The sequence below is a fragment of the Macaca fascicularis genome, chromosome 15, assembly GCF_037993035.2.
Source record: "Macaca fascicularis isolate 582-1 chromosome 15, T2T-MFA8v1.1".
Classification (NCBI taxonomy): domain Eukaryota; kingdom Metazoa; phylum Chordata; class Mammalia; order Primates; family Cercopithecidae; genus Macaca; species Macaca fascicularis.
In genome coordinates, this window is record NC_088389.1 from 59717493 (window position 1) to 59736024 (window position 18532).

The window sequence follows — 18532 nt, forward strand, 5'->3', positions numbered from 1 at the left end:
TGACTTCCCTCTCCCATCACCCTTTTGATCTTCCTCATAGCATTCATCGCTAACTGAAATTTCTTAAGCATTGGTGGACTTGTTTCTGCTATCCCTCCTAATCAAATAAAAAGCTCTCCAAGAGCAGGCAGCAGTCCCTAGAAGGGTATTCAGTAAGCAGTAGGTGAATATTTTTGGAATGTTGTAAATTGACCACCTTTTAATATGGAGGACACCTATTGGGTAGAATTTCTTGAGAACCACCTGACTGGCCTGTGGCCTCCCTCATACCCGGTCTTGTCAAGGCTGCCTTGGCTGGCGCAGTCGTCCCCTATCCAGTTGGCGATACTTAGGGTAGCAGGGATGGCTTTGCCAGTGAAACCCAACAGATGCCATGGTAACGCTGATGCAGACTCTCAACGTAGCCAGTTACACATCCATGTCTCCATCAGCACTTGGTCACCCCAGTCACAGAAGCCCTCTACTTTCTCTCATCGGTAGGCAGAACGCACAGTGGCTCATGTTGTTTGGAAAGTCAGTCATTTGGGAGCTGATGATTCTGGGAGGTGAAGACATCGTGGCTGGGGGCCCAGTGGTTTCCACTTTGCCAGTTGAAATCACGTGAGAGTTGAAACTCACTTCCCAAGGACTGGAAAGCTCTCTGGTGCTTAACATCTTTTGATTTCAGCTCCCTGCTATTAAACATGTTTAAATAAAAATTACCACTGCCATTTGCTGAGCACCTGTCCTATACCAGGACCTGTGCTTGGTCCATAATTTAGAGATATTCTGGAACTTGCCTGAGAGAGGACTGAACCCAGTTTGTGAGACACAGACGCTGGCCTACTTCCACTGTACCCCCTGAGAAATTAAGGAGAAATCAAGGAGATGGAAGGAGTTCCTGTTAGTAAAAAAGTTATTTTTAGTAAAATAAAATGTGACAGATCTTACTTCAAAGATTTGTTTTGTTCACAAAGTAAAGGGAGGCTCTTCTCACCCCCACTCCCGTATCATTCCATGGAAGCTTTGAATACCATTCCATATACTTTGTAATTTCACTAATAAAGAGTCTGCAGAATTTGTGCACATTTTAAATCTAGATGCCTGTGGAATTCTTCAAAGCTTGGCAGAAGATTGGTAAATTAGATCTCCATCTTGTCAGACAAACAAAAATTCTCTTTGTGGACGATCTTTCCCACTCAGGCAAAGTGGTCCATTTACATAAAAGTAATCCTTTTAGAAGGTGTTTTGTGATTTTCAGTTGTCCCTAGAAATAAAATCACAGCTCTCACCTTGGCTGAAGTGTTTTCACACTCCCGGGAGTTGCTTACCTTCCCCTGAATATGGAACTCGGTGGGCATTAGTTTCAAACTGATACTACTCACAGCTGTCTTCAGGGTTTCGAAAAGGTGTCCCAGTGGCCTTGGAAGGTGTTTCTCGTTCTGGGATCAGGTTGAGCAATCCCCCTTTATTCTGGAAGCCGCAGGGCCTCAGTCTTTAGGTTTCTGCCTAAGGAAAAGTGCTTCCTGCAGTTTTCTCCCACGACTTCAGTGGGACCCAGAGCATTGTCTGTGCTGTCGCCTGATGTCACAAAAGCATAAAGGTGAGAGAAAAGCAGGCTACCTTTAAAACCATTTCTTTTCCTAATTTCACAATAATGGAAAGACAGGAAGAAACTTACTTCTGGATCAAGAGCAACATGCTACAGTGAAGTAGCATGGACTTTAAAATTAAACCTGCATTTGAATCCCAGCAGCCTCGCTTAAACAATTGTGTGAAGTCCATAACCTCTCTCAGTTTCAGTTTCTTGATCTGCAAAATGGGGGTCATCCCCTCATCACTTACGTTTGGCATAAAGATTCAGTGATATAGTGTGTGTCAATTTCCTCATATGGTTGCAGAATTTTAGGTGGGATATACATCGGAAAGAAGAGATGACATTCCATCTCTAAATTCCTGGTTTATTTAGCCAAGCATTTGGAAGCCAGCAGGGCAGATGCAGAAGATGATGCTATGTTTAGCCCCCAAGGTCCCTAATGAGGGGCGCTCAGCTGCCTGTGACACTAGTCAGGTCTTGCTGGCTCAAGAAGCTTAGTTTTTTGCGGCACCATAGCTCAGTTATAATTGGGACTGACGTCACCATTCAGGAAAAACTTAGAAAAACATTCTCTGTTCGTAATAAGAAATACCAGCAGACCTCTAGCACCCTTCTGGTCCTCAAGCCAAACAGACTCAGCAACACCCCACATCTTTATGGGTGGGGCACAGGGAGCAGAGTCAGGGCTGGGCCCCACCTTTGCCATCATCTTTCCAGCACCCCAGAAGACTCCATCCCCATTATAGCACAGGACACGTGAGTGTTTAATAAATAGTCATGGTGATCATGATGATGCTTATCTTGGCTTCAATTCACATGTGTTAGTTCCATTATTGATTTTGTGCTCCTCAAATTAACCAGATAAAGTCACAACCAATTTAAAAACAATTAGTTTGATTTTCATCTGTGGTCCAGCGGGAATCTGTTTTTCCTCCAGTATTAATAATCACATTGTACAGTTAATGAATTGGTGTGAGATCAGTGGCATTCGGGCTAATGTGGCATTTCTCTTTTATTCTTGTTTGTTTTGTTTTGTTTTGTTTTGTTTTGTTTTTAGGGTCAAGTTGTGTTCCGGAACGGGGAGAGAATGGGAACCATTAAATTTACTCAATTTCAAGGTAGGCATTTTGATGCTTATTCTTTCTAGCTGATAAAATTTAGATTTGGGGATGTTGTTTTATGCAATATAATACATCAAAAGGAATGCAAGTGTGATGTTCCAGATAAAAGAAAGCAGAGCCAATTGAAAATACTTATCTGAAAACATTCGTTTCAACCTATTTGGAATATTTTTTCTCAGCCACACCATGGTCAGCCCTCCATCTCCATGGGTTCCACGTCTGTTGATTCAGCCAACTGAAGACTGAAAATATTCAGGAAAAAAATAGATGATTGCATCTGTACCAAACATGGACAGACTGTTTTTTCTTGTCGTTATTCCCTAAATGATAGAGTATAACAACTATTTACATTGTATTAGGCATTGTAAGAAATCTAGAGATGAATAAAGTATATGGGAGGATGTGTGTAGCTTATAGGCAAATACTACCCCATTTTATATCAGGGACTTGGTCGTCAGGGGATTTTGGTATCCTCAAGGTATCCTGGAAGCAATCCCCCATGGATCCCTAGGGATAACCGTACTTCCCTGGCCTATTCGGTCTTCCCGCATGACTCTAAAAAGCTTATGAGATTATGAGTGGTGGGGGTTAAGTTAGTATTCGGAGGATGTTTGCATTGATGTGGGGTTTTTGGTGTTTTTTTGTAGAGAAAGGGTCTCACTATGTTGCCCTGGCTGGAATGCAGTGGCTATCCACAGATGCGTTCATAGCATACTGCAGCCTCGAACTCCTGGGCCCAAGCAGTCCTCCCACCTCAGCCTCCTAAGTAGCTGGGACCACAGACATGCAACAGTGCACCCAGCTGTTTTTGGTTTTGATTTTAGAAATGTTCAAACAGACTCTGACGTAGAGAGAACAGCATAATGAACCCCCATGTGCCCAATACCCAGTTTCAATCATTATCGACATTTTGCCAATCTTCTTTCATCTTTACTCACCCCATCCCCCCTTTTTTGCTGTAGTGTTTTAAAGCAGCTCCTAGACATGATCTCATCTCATTCTATAAATACTTCAGTATGCATTTCTTCTGGATAAGGACTTTTTTTTTTTTTTTTTTTTTTTGAGACGGAGTCTTGCTCTGTCACCCAGGCTGGAGTGCAGTGGCCGGATCTCAGCTCACTGCAAGCTCCGCCTCCCGGGTTTACGCCATTCTCCTGCCTCAGCCTCCCGAGTAGCTGGGACTACAGGCGCCCGCCACCTCGCCCGGCTATTTTTTTTTTTTTTGTATTTTTTAGTAGAGACGGGGTTTCACCGTGTTAGCCGAGATCGTCTCTCGATCTCCTGACCTCGTGATCCGCCCATCTCGGCCTCCCAAAGTGCTGGGATTACAGGCTTGAGCCACCGCGCCCGGCCAATAAGGACTTTTTATAATATAATCACAGTACTATTATCACACCTAAAACATTAAACAATTTTTAATATCTTTTAATTTCCCAGTCTGTGTGGATCCTCTGATCATCTCAAAGGTGTCTTCACAGATGATTTGTTGGAAAATCCACACAAATTCCACCCATTGCATCTGCTTGAAGTATCTCTTTAGTCTCTTTTCATCTATTATAACCCCCTGCTTTTTACAGGCCATTTATTTTTTGAAGAAACTGGGTCATGTGTTGAACTTTCTGTTGCTGTCAGAAGGGCCTCAGAAACCATCCAGACCAATTTCTTTGTGTGATGAGGAAGAAACAGAGGTGAAGACAGGGGCTATGTGAAGGAGCATCCTTGAGGAACAGGGCTGGGCGTTCCTTGAGGCAGACCAGTGCAGCCATTAGCAGGCTGATGAGCCAAAACGACTAGATGAACCTCTCTTCAATACAGTGTTCTTCAGCAGCCAAGTGTTTCTGGAAAACCCCAAAACAAGAGTGGGGCCTGCTGTGCCCACTGACTTTGAGTAGATCCCAGTGTCATCCAGGGGAAAGCAAGAAATTAAAGTGAGTTATTCAGATTCATTCAGACAAATCCCACCAGGACTCAGATCAATCAGGAGAGGTGTTGTTCAGCGCTATCGCACTGTAATGCAATCTTGTAGACTTACCCATTCGCCTTTCTGTGGCAGGTCATTGAAACGCATGTCAGCTCTCTGGCGTGCACAAAAGATGTAATTTTAGGCAAACGTAATTATTTTTCCATTTGTTAAGTTTTACTTCTTCATTGGTTGAACAAAGTAAGCATCTTGGCAAAGATACTTACTTTTTTTTTTTTTTTTTTTTTTTTTTTGAGTGATTGCAACTGAATTCTCTTGTCTCGTTTCCAGTTCTCAAAATTATATCATTCTAAGAGAGTATTTTGTAAAATAAGGATTGGCTGATCACAGCTACCAGTGCATGCCAATTGTATTGCCTTTTTTTTCATACGTTAGGTTTAAACGCCAGCTCCAGCGACTGTTTAGGCATATCTGGATTTCTAAGGAAGGCAGTACAGCAAACAGCAGCTCAGAGCTTGTGCTTTGTGGGCTGACCCACCCCAGATCCACTCACTTACTCACTGTAGAATTTCAGGCAAACAACTTCGCCTCTCTGAGCCTTGATTGTCCTCATCTGTAAAATAGGAGTATAATCCTATCTACCTTCATGGAATATGGGAAAAACTAAATGGAAAAGTATGTGTGTATATAACTATACATATAATATATTTTTACATATGCAGTATATTTTTTTCCCAGCAAGTAAGTAGCAATTATGATTAGCACCTTGTCAACATTATGACACCTTTCTGGGGCAAATTCAGGTTTTCCTGGAGTGCTGAAACCCTCGGCTGCTTTTATGTCTGCCGTTTACCCCTATAGCGGCTCCTTACACTTAATGATGTATAAGCGGTGATACAGGTCAGGGCCTTAACGATGATCTCATTCCACCAATTCATGGTACAAGTCCAGGAATTCCTGAGATCCAGGAATGAGTAGTATCCCCCAGGGACACACAGCAGGGACACACAGCAGGCTAGTGGCAGAGCTGGGACTGGACCTCAGCTTGCTCCTCTGCACATTCCCACATACGCCCAGGCACAAGTATGCTCCCCTCACTCTCTCTGCATTTATGTCCAGCTTTTCTTGAGGGTCGCAGCTGGGCCTTCAATAAAGTCCAGATGCTCCTGTTTACATGATTTTTTTTTTTTTTTTTTTTTTTTTGGAGACAGAGTCTCACTCTGTTGCCCAGGCTGTAGTGCAGTGGCACGATCTTGGCTCACTGCAACCTCTGCCTCCTGGGTTCGAGCGATTCTTCTGCCTCAGCCTCCTGAGTAGCTGGGACTACAGGTGTGTGCCGCCATGCCCAGCTAATTTTTGTATTTGTAGTAGAGACGGGGTTTCACCATATTGGCCAGGCTGGTCTCGAACTCCTGACCTCGCAATCTGTCCACCTCGGCCTCCCAAAGTGCTGGGATTACAGGTGTGAGCCACACTGCGCCTGGCCTACATGTTTTTTAAATAGACATTGATCCTCTTGCTCCAATAGAGGGACCTATGTTGTTTTAGGACTGAAATGAGCCACCAGAATGCAGGGGGCATGTGCATATCAACACAACAGTTGGTTTTCCAAATGTAAAGGGTTTCAGAGGTGCCTTATCTACCACGATGGATTATTGAATAGGCCGTCCAAGCTGTGTGATGAGCTGTCCAGGGAGTTAATGCCTCCAGGAGCAGCCCTGTGTCAGTGATGGATGAGAACGGGAGGATAAATACCCCAGCATCCTTTCCCCTTGGGTGAGGCAACTCCCAGGTGTGTTTGGCTCTTTTCCCAGAGCTCCCACAGTGGGACCGAACCTTGGTTGCCCACGAAGAAACCTGCTCACTCATGCACCTTGTCCTGGCTCCCTTCCCTGTCTCACTCCCCCACACCACTAACAGTACATCCTAGGATCACCTTCCAAATAAATTGCGTGCCTTCTTCCCCTTGTCCCAGGCAGGTGCTATTCTTAGGGAGCCACCCTTGGCCGTAGGTAAGGCAGGTATTAGCATCCTGTTGGGCACACGCCTCAGGCCTGAACCCCTTTCAGCTCCAGGTTCCATGCTCCTCCCTGATGCCATGGCTGATTTTCATGACACCGCGTGTAGATGAGGATGAATACTAGAGAATTGGCTTTTTTCCCCTTAAGAGAAAAAAAGTATCCATGTTACTGCCGAAGTCTAAACATGGCTCCGAATTTGCAGCAGGGAAGGAAGTTGAGTGAAGCTGTGATTAGAGCCTTGTTTTTGCCGTTCTTAGAGAAAACTCAGCATCTGCCGCTCCAACTCACCGACCCTGCCTTCATTAGGCCTATTTGTAAGAATCTCGGGGAATGATAAGTGCTTGAATTTCACACTGCTTCTATGCAACATAAAGGGCTCAGGCTTTGGAGTTTTATATTTTGGCACCTGATTTGAAGGGAAGGGGTCTTCCTTCACTCTAACGACGTAATTGTCATTCAGAACGTACCTAGTGAAAGAGAGACTTGTCCTTCCCATTTGCAGACATTAATTACTATTTGGTCTTCAGGGTAACAGATACGGTTGTATTCAGTGCGCATTTCCTGAGCATCTGCCAGGCGCTTTACCAAGTCCTCTGGGGAAAACCAAGTTGAATAAGATACAGTCCCCGATCCTCCAGGGCTTCATAATCTCTCTGGCCGAATGCCAATGCCTATAAAAGCAGGAAGATGATTTCCCAGAACCTACTAGAATACTTTCAGGGCTAGTTTGACCCTACTTTGAGACTCTTGAGGCTGGTTTTTAATAACCTTTTCGTCTGTGAAGGCCTGCAATTGTAGCTCGCTTCACCAAGTCATGGGTCTGGAAAGGCCATTTCGTTAGATTGTCACTCAACTTGATATAATTAAGAGTGGAGTCACAGTCCATAATCCTGCAGGATATACCAGCAGGGTTGTGGACCTGCAGGAACCAAAGGACACATGGGAATGTGGACTCTCTTCCAGCCTGACCCTAGCCTTGACACCTCCCAGCCCTCATGTTCCAGGATTTACCTTTCAGGGAACCTAAAAAAGGTGACCCAAAAGACAGTATATTTTACAGATATTGGATTTCATTGAGTCATTGACCTTCCATGTTGAAGAGAGCCCTGATTCTCCTATACAACATTCCCACTGCTTGAATGCCTCCAGTGATGGGGAACTCATTCCCTCTCATGTGGAAAATACATAGGCTTGAAGCAGACGTGCCTGATCATTGGCAGACAGGCAAAGAAGCTCAGTCTCTTCGAGCCTTCATTTCAGTTAAAAATAAGTAAATAAATAGAAGGTGATCATTTTCCTTGCCTTGAGAGTGACTGAGAACCTGATGATGTGAGGCTATGATGTTCCTGTCTCAGTGACTGGCACAGAGAAGAGTCATAACAACTGTTGGCTTCCTTCTCCTCTCCTGGGCACTCTTAACAATGACCCCAGATTTACACTCTCCCCCCAGGAATTTCTTGAGAAAAGTGCAGTTGCGCTTCTTTAGGACACAATTCACACACCTCATTTCATGGGCAGTCATTGTCATTGGTCCGTGAAAGTCCCTCTTGTGTATCCATTTATCCCCCTTATTTCCCTCATTTATTCCCATATCCCACTCCTACCTCCCCCAAGGAAAGGCAAACACCCCATATTGTGTTTGTATGTGTGCTTACAAGATGCGTGTTGCCACGTACATCGGTGCCACTGGCTTAGGTATCTTCTCTGTTCAGTTTTGTTTTTTCCACTCAGCACTTTGTTTCTGAAGTCATCTCCATGGTCCTGGGTGTGCCTGTGGGCATGGCTCCTCCCCGCTCCCTGCAGGAGCCACGGTGGGGTGCATCTATCACTTCACCCATCGACGCCCCTGGGACGGACACCCAGGTCACTTTCAACTCTCCACCCTCACAAATAGTAAATGTCCTTCTACATGTCCCTTTATGGATCCAACTGGGAATTTCCTTAGGACAGGTTTCCAAGGGCAGAATTGCTGAGTCAAAAGCTGCGTGCACATTGAACATGCCCAAAACCTGCCAGGTTGCTCTTCAGAATGGCCATGCCCATATCCATGCCCACTGGCAGAGGATTCCTGTGTCCCTACCCACCACCCACATTTGGGATTTCCTGGATCCCTCATTTTTTGACAGTCTAAAAGTATAAAGTAATATCATATTGTGACTTTAAGTATCATTTCTCTGATTCCTAATGAGTTTGGACATTTCTTTCTGTGCTTATTGGTCATTTGTTAATTGTCTGTTCTGATCCTTTGACCTTTTTTTTAAAAAAAAAAAAAAAAAAAAAGACAGGGTCTCCCTTTGTTGCCTGGGGTGGAGTACAGTGGCACGATCATAGCTTATTGCAGCCTTGAACTCCCAGGTTTAACCAATCCTCCCACCTCAGCCTCCCAAGTAGCTGGAACTACAGGCGTGCACCACCATGCCTGGCTAGCTTTTTTTTTTTCCTGGAGGTGGGAGTTTCACTATGTTACCCAAGCAGGTCTCAAACTCGTAGCCTGAAGAGATCTTCCCGCTGTCTCAGCCTCCCAAAGTGCTGGGATTACAGGTGTGAGCCACCACACCCAGCTCTTTGACCATTTTTACTTTGAAGTTACTGTCTTTTTCTTGTCAGTCTGCAGAAGCTCCTTATGTAATCTAGACAGCAATCCCTTATTGGCTTTAGGCTTTGCAAGTATCTTCTCCCATTCTGTCACTTGTCTGTAAACTCACTTCAAGTCCTGACTGAGCAGAAGTTCTTAATTTTGATGTAGATAAACCCTTTTGGTTTTTGTCCTAAGGTTTGTGCTTCTGAAGTTTCTCAACAATTATTTCCTGTCACTCCTAGGAAGTGACCCCCTACCTGCCAGGTGCTGGGCGGCACTGGTTGGGTATGGGGGTTGGTGGGGCTGAGTGGAGTAAGATGCGATCCTTGCCCTCAGGGAGCCCACAGCCCACCCAGTGCAATGAGCAGCAGACACAGACAACAGCAAGGTGCGATGCGTGATAAGGGATGGCACAGGCAGCTGTGGGCATTCAGAGGAGGGCACTCAGGTCTACCTGGCAGAAACTACGAAGGATATCTGAAAGCAGTGGCATCTGAGATGAATTTTTTTTTCTTTTTTGAGATGGAGTCTTGCTCTGTTGCCCAGGCTGGAGTGCAGTGGCACAATCTCAGCCCACTGCAACCTCCATCCCAGGTTCAAGCAATTCTCCTGCCTCAGCCTCCCAAGTAGCTGGGATTACAGGCACGTGCCACCACGCCTGGCTAATTTTAGTATTTTTAGTAGAGATGGGGTTTCACCATGTTGGCCAGGCTGGTCTTGAACTCCTGACCTCATGATCTGCCCACCTCAGCCTCCCAAAGTGCTGGGATTGCAGGCATGAGCCACCACACCTGGCCCCAAGATGAATTCTGAAGAACCTGAGGGAGGTCGCCAAGAAGAAGAGAAAAAGCACTCCCAGGGCCGATAGCCTATTGTGTATGACCTGGGTCCCCTCAGGTACTTAGCTCTTGCCTTTGGGCCAGTTTGCCTAGATCATGGACACATCTACCCCTGGCAGTTATTACACCCCAGGGTATTTGCTCAGTGTCCACCTAGCCTGTTAAACATCTCAAAACGAAGGTCAGTTAACTAAACGTATGAAAAATGTGGCAATGGCATATTGTTTGTGACAGTAGAGTACAAAGTCCATCTCTGTTCTGTGCTGCTGAGGGGTGCTGCTGGGAGAGGGAGAGGAAGCAGATTAGGATGGGGTGAAAGTGAAAAATCACTTCCTGAGAAATGGCTGTTCATCCTGGGGAAGAGTAGAGTTGAGGCCCATGGTCGCCAGGTTCCAAGTCCGAAGGACAGTCAGGAGCAGGAGCCAAAGTGACCTGGGGCCCCAGCACAGAGCCAGGACCCATGAGGGGAAGTCACACGGAGCAGGTTTTAGCTTGGAATGAGGAGGACCTTTCCAAGCAGTTGCAGAATCATTGAACAGGAGTTGGGGGCCACAGAGATCTCCCTTGCAGCCCCCTCACTTAGCAAGACCCAGGTGGGGGATGGGACTTCCCCAGGGCTACTCACAGAGTGACCACAAAGCCAGCACCAGCTCTGGGCTCCTGTCTCCTAGCTCTTTCCTATGCCTGAGTTTGGGAGGGATGTCCTATAATTAAGTACGTTTATAGAATCTTTGATTTTTGTTGAGCCAAGATCATCTTTTGTTTCATCCCCCAGAGTTATACGTTGTGTCTCAGTGTGCGTATTTTCAACAACAATCAAATTCTAAAGGACACATTCTGGCTCCCCCAGTTTGGAGCCAGAACCAAGTGAGAAGACAAGTCTACCCCTGGCAGTTATTACACCCCAAATAAGATTGGATACAGACTGAATATAGACCGGTTGACCTTGTTTGCACAGGAGTTAACAACAAGCCCAAGAGCTGAGAGGGCTGTGTGCCTATCATGGTCACCACCTGGCTGGACTGCGGGTGAATACAGGGGACACAGTCCTTCCATCTGCAGACCCAAGAGGCACCCTGAGCAGAGTGCAGGGGATGAGACTTTATACTGCCTGGGACAACAGAAGCAAGGCTGACCAGCAGGAATCAGAAGCCCTGGACGCACCTAGGACATGGCTTCAACATGAAGAGCTGTCATGCACGGAGCCCTGAGTCCATGGCAACTAGGACACTGGGATGGGAGGAACAGTACTCAGGGAAGGCTTCCTGGAAGAGGCGGGTAGGGCTTGGACAGGTTAACTTGGTAAAGGGAGGGAAAGCTACCTCCCAAGTGGAGGAACCATGGTGGGGAACAGATGGCAGGAAGAAAATATGAAGAGTGCTTGGGGACCTCACATAGAGCCCACAGTTACTTTCATCATGAATAAAATAACTATAGTTTATTGGACACTTACCATGAATTAGGTTCCAAGCTAGGAACTTGGCATATATTCTCGTGTTTAACCCTCTTATCAATTCTAAAGTTCCCAGTTTACAGATACAGTCATGCAAGGTCTGCAGTTGTGATTTAAAAAAAAAAAAAAATCTCTATATCTCTGGCCCCTAGCACAGAGCCTGGCACATAATGGGTGTCTAGTAATGTTTGTTGAATGAATGAATGAAATGATAAAACTAGAGGATTTAGTATAGACATCTCTCCAGCATCCAGGATGTCCAAGGCCACCTGGCTCGAGGACATGGGAATGACTTTAACTTCCCACCACCTGCAGTGCTGCTTTTGAGAGACTCTTTATCTTGAAAGACCGTGAGCTGAGCCCTGCACGCAGTAGGCACTCAACAAATGTGGGCTGAATGATTGGCAGCCCTGCTCAGTATGGGGGTAAAAGTATGCTGAATTCAGAACTAGGGGGCCCATGTTCAGTTGCCCGCTGGGTCACTGCTGAGCATGTGGCTCTGAGTGGGTACTTAACCTATTTGAGGCTCCTCCTGCCTCTTTAGACCAGGATGAATTATGCCCAATTCATGGTTTGCCGTGAGCATTAAATGCAGGAACTTGTGAAGTGCCTGTGAGCCTCCAACACTGCCCCCAGGGAGAGATTATGATGATTACGGTCAGTGGGAAGCTGAGTATTATTTCAGTGCCGTGGGACGGTGCATACAGCAGGGCGTGTGAGTCAGAGGGGCAGGCTGTGTGGCCGGGGTGCGGTGGGGTGCCAGCCACACCATTCCCCACTCTTGATTGATTCTGATCAACCTGCATATTTCATGCGCTGCCTCCGTGCATCAAATAAATAAATCAGGGCCTCCTCTGAGCAGCAGGACCTGATTGGGGCATCTGCAGGGCTCAGGACTTCAAAAGGCCAGCGCAGGGATGCTGGAGCCCCCAGCAGATTCTGCTAATGTGACATTTAGGGGCCGGGTGACATAGGCAAGCGACAGCCGCTTGCGCAGTGTGATGCCCCCTAAATGGCGGGGACCCTTGTGGGGAGAAGGAAGTGACTTTTACAGCCCGTTTCCACCACCCACGGTCAGAGGAACACAGGCAGAAGTGTGGCCCAGGGGATTCCCTGTTCTGTTTTCTGAATGTTTCTAAGGGACCAGCAGCGCACCTGCATTTCTGCAAAGAAATTCACTTAGAGCTAGAGCCCCAGGAGGCATTTCCTCAGGGTACGCCTTGGAATTCCTGTGTAACCTCTAGGCATTTTGCTGGCCAGGGTCTGCAGCTCCCACCTGCACTTCACAGAGACCTTCGTCTGGGGATGGGTGGATGATCCTTCTCTTTGTGCTTCCCACATTCAGGAGGCACAGGTGGTCCATGGAGTGGGCACTTGGCACAAACTGTCACCTCTCAGGAATCCCACTGAGGCAGCCCCCTGTCAGGGAAGAGCATGGGCTATGGAAAATGTCCAGGGTTTGAGTCTGGGCTCTATTCTTATTACCACTGGGGCCCTGGGCAAAGCCACAAGCTGTCTGAGCCTCCGTCTCCTTGTCTTTAAGGTGGGACTGAGACCACCTACTCCACACACTGTTTTAGCTAGGTAAGAAAATGTACATAAAATAGCACTGATCCAGCACACTATAGAGGCTTGGTCAATGCCCCCAGCCCTTCCTACCTGCTCCCCACCCTTCTCAAGCCTGTTCTTCCCTGGGGGCCCTATCTCTGACCTCAAACTCACTGCCCCTTGTTCCATCCCTCTAACCACAACCTTCCGCTGAATCTGCTTCATCTGTGGTCACCAGTATCCTCCCAGATGCCAGATCCTCAGACCCTGCTCAAGGGGCTTCTCCCAGCCTCTCTGTGGCATGTGGCACTGCAGCCAGTGGTGAAGGTGTGCCTTTCCTTGGCTTCCAAGGTGCCCACTCCCTCCCAGCACCCTGCTCCTGCATCCTGGCCACCCCTTCCCAGTCTCTGCTCTGCCCACCCCAGGGGTCAGGGCTCCTCCAGAGTCTGCACTTGGTCCTTTCCTCTTCTCACTTGGCTCACTTTCCCTGGGGGTCTCATTCCTGCCTCCGACTCTAATTCCCAGCTTCCATGCCAATGACTCCAGCTCACCCCCTAGCCATACCTCTCCCCTTGGCTCTAGACTCAAAAGCATCTCTGCCTTGATGCTCCACAGGCACCTCACGCTCAGCACATCCAAGATGGAACTCGTTATTCTTCCCCTTGTATCTGGACCCCTCTCCTGGGTTCCCCACCCAGGGATGGGAACTGAAACCCCTTATCCCCACCAGAACCTCGGATGACCTTGGTGCCCCTCTTTTTCATCTCCCATTTGATCGCTCAATTGTCCTGATTTTACCTGGAAAAAAGAAACCTTACTTAAATCTGATCTACCTCTCCATTTCTTCTGCCACCACTCTGGGCCAGTCCTCATCATCTTTATCCTTGACGATGACCAAAACAATGAACTAAACCCACCAAGAACTGCAAGAAGGATGAGAGTAAATTTGAATGTATCACTTGGGTTTAAAAACACACTGAACAAGTGCAAGGAGCCAAGGGCAGTAGGAGACTGTGCTTAGTATGACACAGCAGAGCAATGTGGCTTCTGAAAGGTATTAATTCTACCTGAGGATGCATATAATAGCAACGTGAACTCCAGAATGAGGGAGGGGATGGTGCCCTCTACTTGCTGCTGACCAAATCATGCCTAAAGTGCATTGGTCAGTCCTTGGGTCTACACCCTACAGAAAGACTGACTTTGTGGAATGTGGCCCAAGGAGGGGTTGGGGTGGAGGAGCAGGGAGATTGAAGTGCTGTTGTGTAAAGAGGAGTTGGGGGGTGATGTCAGCAGAATGACCTGTCTTTGTCTTCGAGTATCTGGGCCTATCCTAGGGAAGATGGAGCAAACGTGATCTGTGTGGTTCTAGAGGGCAGAGCCAGTAGAGCAGGGGAAATGTTATGGGAAGACAGTTCAGCTCAGTGGCCAGGAAGAACTTGATACCAGATAGAGTACAGTTGTAGGGAGCCTGGGCTCCCCATCTTTGAGGTGTGAAGCAAAGGATGGACAACCAGTTGATGAGACAGAGACAGTACGAGAGAATGTTCCAGCCTAGATCAGGTTAGAAGTTTTGTGATTCTAACCAGAAGAGGCATTGGAGAAAGGGAAGCCTGCAAGAATATACCCAGGGCCTGTGAGGGGAGCAAGAGCCTGGAATAGGAGCACCCAGACACAAACCCGACTCCCAATCTAACTGGTCACTGTCTCTTGCTCCCCACAGACAGCAGGGAGGTGAAGGTGGGAGAGTACAACGCTGTGGCCGACACACTGGAGATCATCAATGACACCATCAGGTTCCAAGGTAAGGCAGTTGGGCTTCTCAGAGGAGGGGGCCTGCCCAGTTGCTCCCAAGCCTGGACATTGTCTAAGGGTTAGGGGCAAGTTCAGCATCCTTGGCTTTTTGGGGTCAAGGGTACATCCTCAATACATACACTCAATCACTGAGCACAGGGCTCCAATCACTTGTACGGGCTCCAGTACCTGGAATGGGTCACTAGAGTTTGTATGAAGTGCACACTGAGGTGTTTAAACCATTGAATGACCAGGGGTAATTCTTTTTAAATGTAGCCCTGTTAAATTTAGGTCTATCTTCTCCTCTGGCAAAGGGTTTGACCGGGTTGGCAATAAGGCCTGTCTATCTGCTGCTCTTCCTGGAAGATTATTTCTTCTCCTCTGTTAGAGAACTCCTCTTCAGCTCCTACAACCAGGTCAAATGACACCTCTTTTGTGCAGTCTTCCTTCATTACCATCCAACTGAGCTAATGACTCCCTTCTCTTTGCTTCTGCAGTCTTTTTTCTCTGCCTCTCCTGTGACCACTGTCACTTTACATTGATATTACTAGGTGATTCAGCTATGAGTCCCTGATTGGATCCTATTTGACTTTAAATTCCTGGCACCTGCCAAGGTCTGACGCATGTTGGAGACTTGGTGGTATCTGATGACAAAATGAATTGATCAAGTGGATGGGTGGGTGGGTGAATGGATGGATGGATGGATGGATGGATGGATGGATGGATGGATGGATGGATGGATGGATGGATGGATGGATAGGTGGGTGTGTGGATGGATGGATGGATGGATGGATGGATGGATGGATGGATGGATGGATGGATGGATGGTAGGGTGGATGCATGGATGGGTGTGTGAATGGGCAGATGGATGGATAGATGCATAGGTTGGTGGGTGGGTGGGTGGGTGAGTGGATAGATGGACAGGTAGATGGGTAGACAGATGGCTGGATAGATGGCTGGATGAATTGATCAAGTGGATGGTTGGATGCATGGGTAAGCCGATAGATAGATGGGTAGGAGGGTAAGTGGATGAGTAGACAGATGGACAGTGGATGGATGGATGGATGGACAAACAGTCTAGTCACTGAATAGCAATAGAGAAAGCTGCCACATCCATAGCACACTGGTATTGTTACTTTGATTCCACTGGGTCAGCAGAAATTGGCTTTCTGTGCCAGGGGCTTTTACTTTCCTTCTTGAAAGCAAGGGCACCAGAGAAGGCTCTTCCACAAACCCTTTGATTAGACTCTGTCATGTTCCTATGTTTCCACTGGATCTGAGGGATTCAGCCTTGAGAACATTGCAAAGCAAAACTCTAGTCAGCCTCTGAGAACCAGAGTGGTCTCCACACTCAGGTGAGCCTCCCTATCCCAACTGAGGGAGCTGTCACCAGACATATCGTCACATATTACCTCAAGGGTGACTCCCCAGATTCACACAGCCCGTTCTAACCACCAGAGCCCTGGTCCCCTAGATCGGCCTGTCTGCTCTCGGACTGGGGAGATCAGGGTTTACTGAACAAGGACTCTGGGTTTGCAAATTGGAAAAAAGATTGAAGCACTAAATAAATAAAAGACACAAAGCACAACGGAGAGGAAAAGCACGAATTTGGTGGGGCAGGGACCAGTAGCCAGGACAGTTGCTAAACAACAGTCAGAGGGTACCAGGTCTTCATTGGTGATGCCCAGGCCCTGCCTTTCAGCCCCAGGCTCTGCCCCCAGGCCGAGAGAACACAGGAAGCGGCTGTGCCAGGCCTACTCCCTGCTTCTCAGACCTTCCCCACCACCCAGACCATGAATAATCAGCCTCTGAACACAGAGGCCAAGGCAGTTCAGGGCAGAGCCCAGGCCTTCTATCCACACCTGGCCTGAGTTCCACTCTCACTCAGACCCCTGCACCAGCCCCCAGTGAGGCTTCTCACCGCTCTGCTAGCCTTCCCTCCTCAAGTCCATTCTGCCCTCAGCAGTCAAAGTGCCCTTGCTGTCATGGCAGGCTTAAGACGCCACCTCTGCTCAGAGCCTCTCACGTCCCCACTGCTCAGAGAGAGGGGACCTCACTCTGAGCTGTGGCCCCAAGTCTTCCGTAAAAGGACCCTTCCTCCCTTCTCTGTCTTCTCTCTCAGATCCCCCCAACTGAACTGCTTACAGTTCCTCAACTGTCCTGAAACACCACTGGGCCTTGGCTCATGCTGTGCCTTCTGCCCAGGATGCCCTTTCCTTCTCAGCTTCCTGGCCAACAGCCAACTCCTCTGCTCATCCTTCGAGACTCGGCTCCTTTGTCGCCTCCTTTCTGTAGCATTTCCTGACTCTGTCAGGCAGGACTGCACTCTGCTCCCTGCTCAGGCGTCCTGTCTGATGTTATCACATCACCTGGACCCCAGCATCACTGGCAGCAGTTTGTGTAGTGGTTAGGGCACAAGCTTCAGGGTTAGGCAGATCTGAGTTCAAATCCTGCCACTTACTAGCTGTAAGAGCCACGTAACACCTAGAAAATCATTGCCCCCTCTGTCAAATGGGAATAATCTTAACTATGCATGAGGCTGTTGGGTGGATCAAATGGGAAAATCTCTATATCTTGCTTAGACTGTCATAGGCATTCAATAAATAGGATTGCTTATTAGTACTTTTCTCTTTTTTCCTATGGCTAGTGTGTAAGTTCCCTGAAGGCAGGGACAGTGTATTTTTCATCTTTGTATCATTGGTGCTCAGTCCCAGCCTGACAGTTGGGAGTTGATTATTAATTGTGATTAATCATCATTAATGATGAATGAATGAGTGAATGGTAATGAATGGATGAATAATGAATGAATGGACCAGATGAAAAGCAAGAAGGAAAACTCAGGACTTCTGCTGTTACTAATACTCATGATAAACCAAACATTTGGTGTCCACAAAGTCTTAAGATACCCCTTGTAGAGCCACCATTTTGCAAGAAGAGAAGAAGGAGTAAGAAGGAGACAACTTTCTCTTGTCTGTTGTCAATTTTCTGGAGTTGTTTCTACACAATGGGCCCCAAACCCAGTAGTGATCATATCACCTGTGAACCAAACCTCAGTCTTCTTTATCAGTGTCCAGAGGGGGGCTTGTTTCCAGCCAGGAACTCACAGACACCCCAGGACTGTTCTTGCATTTGGTAGCCAGAAGGCATCTGAGCCAGGTGTTTGGGGAAGGATGATGGACAGAGGGGGAAGAAGCTTCCAGATGGTGAGCTTTCACTTCTGGAAGCAAGAAATGATGTTACCTCCATCTCCTTGTGTCTGCTTTAGCCCAGACTTTTGGCCCTTGATGCCACTTTTCTTATAAATGTTACTTTACATGGAATTGTTTAAGGTTTCACATTAACCACGTCAGCAGGTTCCTCGCTGTTTTCAAATCTGGCAACTTCCCTAAATTTCTTAGATGGTTCAAACTCTTAATCCACCGACTGTTTCTCCCTCGCTCTCTCTTTCTCTCTCTCTCTCTCTCTTTTTTTTTTTTTTTTTTTTTTTTGTGTGTGTGTGTGTGTGTGTGTGTGTGTGTGTGTGTGTGTGTGTGTGTGTGATGGAGTCTCACTCTGTCACTTAGGCTGGAGTACAGTGGCATAATCTTGGCTCACTGCAGCCTCCATCTCCTGGGTTCAAGTGATTTTCCTGCCTCAGCCTCCCGAGTAGCTGAGACTACAGGTGTGCACCAGCACACCCAGATA

The 18532-nt window shown here is 47.3% G+C and overlaps 1 protein-coding gene across 2 annotated transcripts in view; it reads left to right on the forward strand.

The window, feature by feature from the left end:
- Positions 1–18532, forward strand: part of GABBR2 (gamma-aminobutyric acid type B receptor subunit 2) — a 417858-nt gene that overhangs the window by 296696 nt on the left and 102630 nt on the right. For both annotated transcript variants that reach the window (XM_005581209.5, XM_065530287.2), the window contains exons 8-9: positions 2634–2694; positions 14778–14858. In XM_005581209.5, the coding sequence (XP_005581266.2) occupies positions 2634–2694; positions 14778–14858 (142 nt within the window). The remainder of the gene's footprint in view (positions 1–2633; positions 2695–14777; positions 14859–18532) is intronic.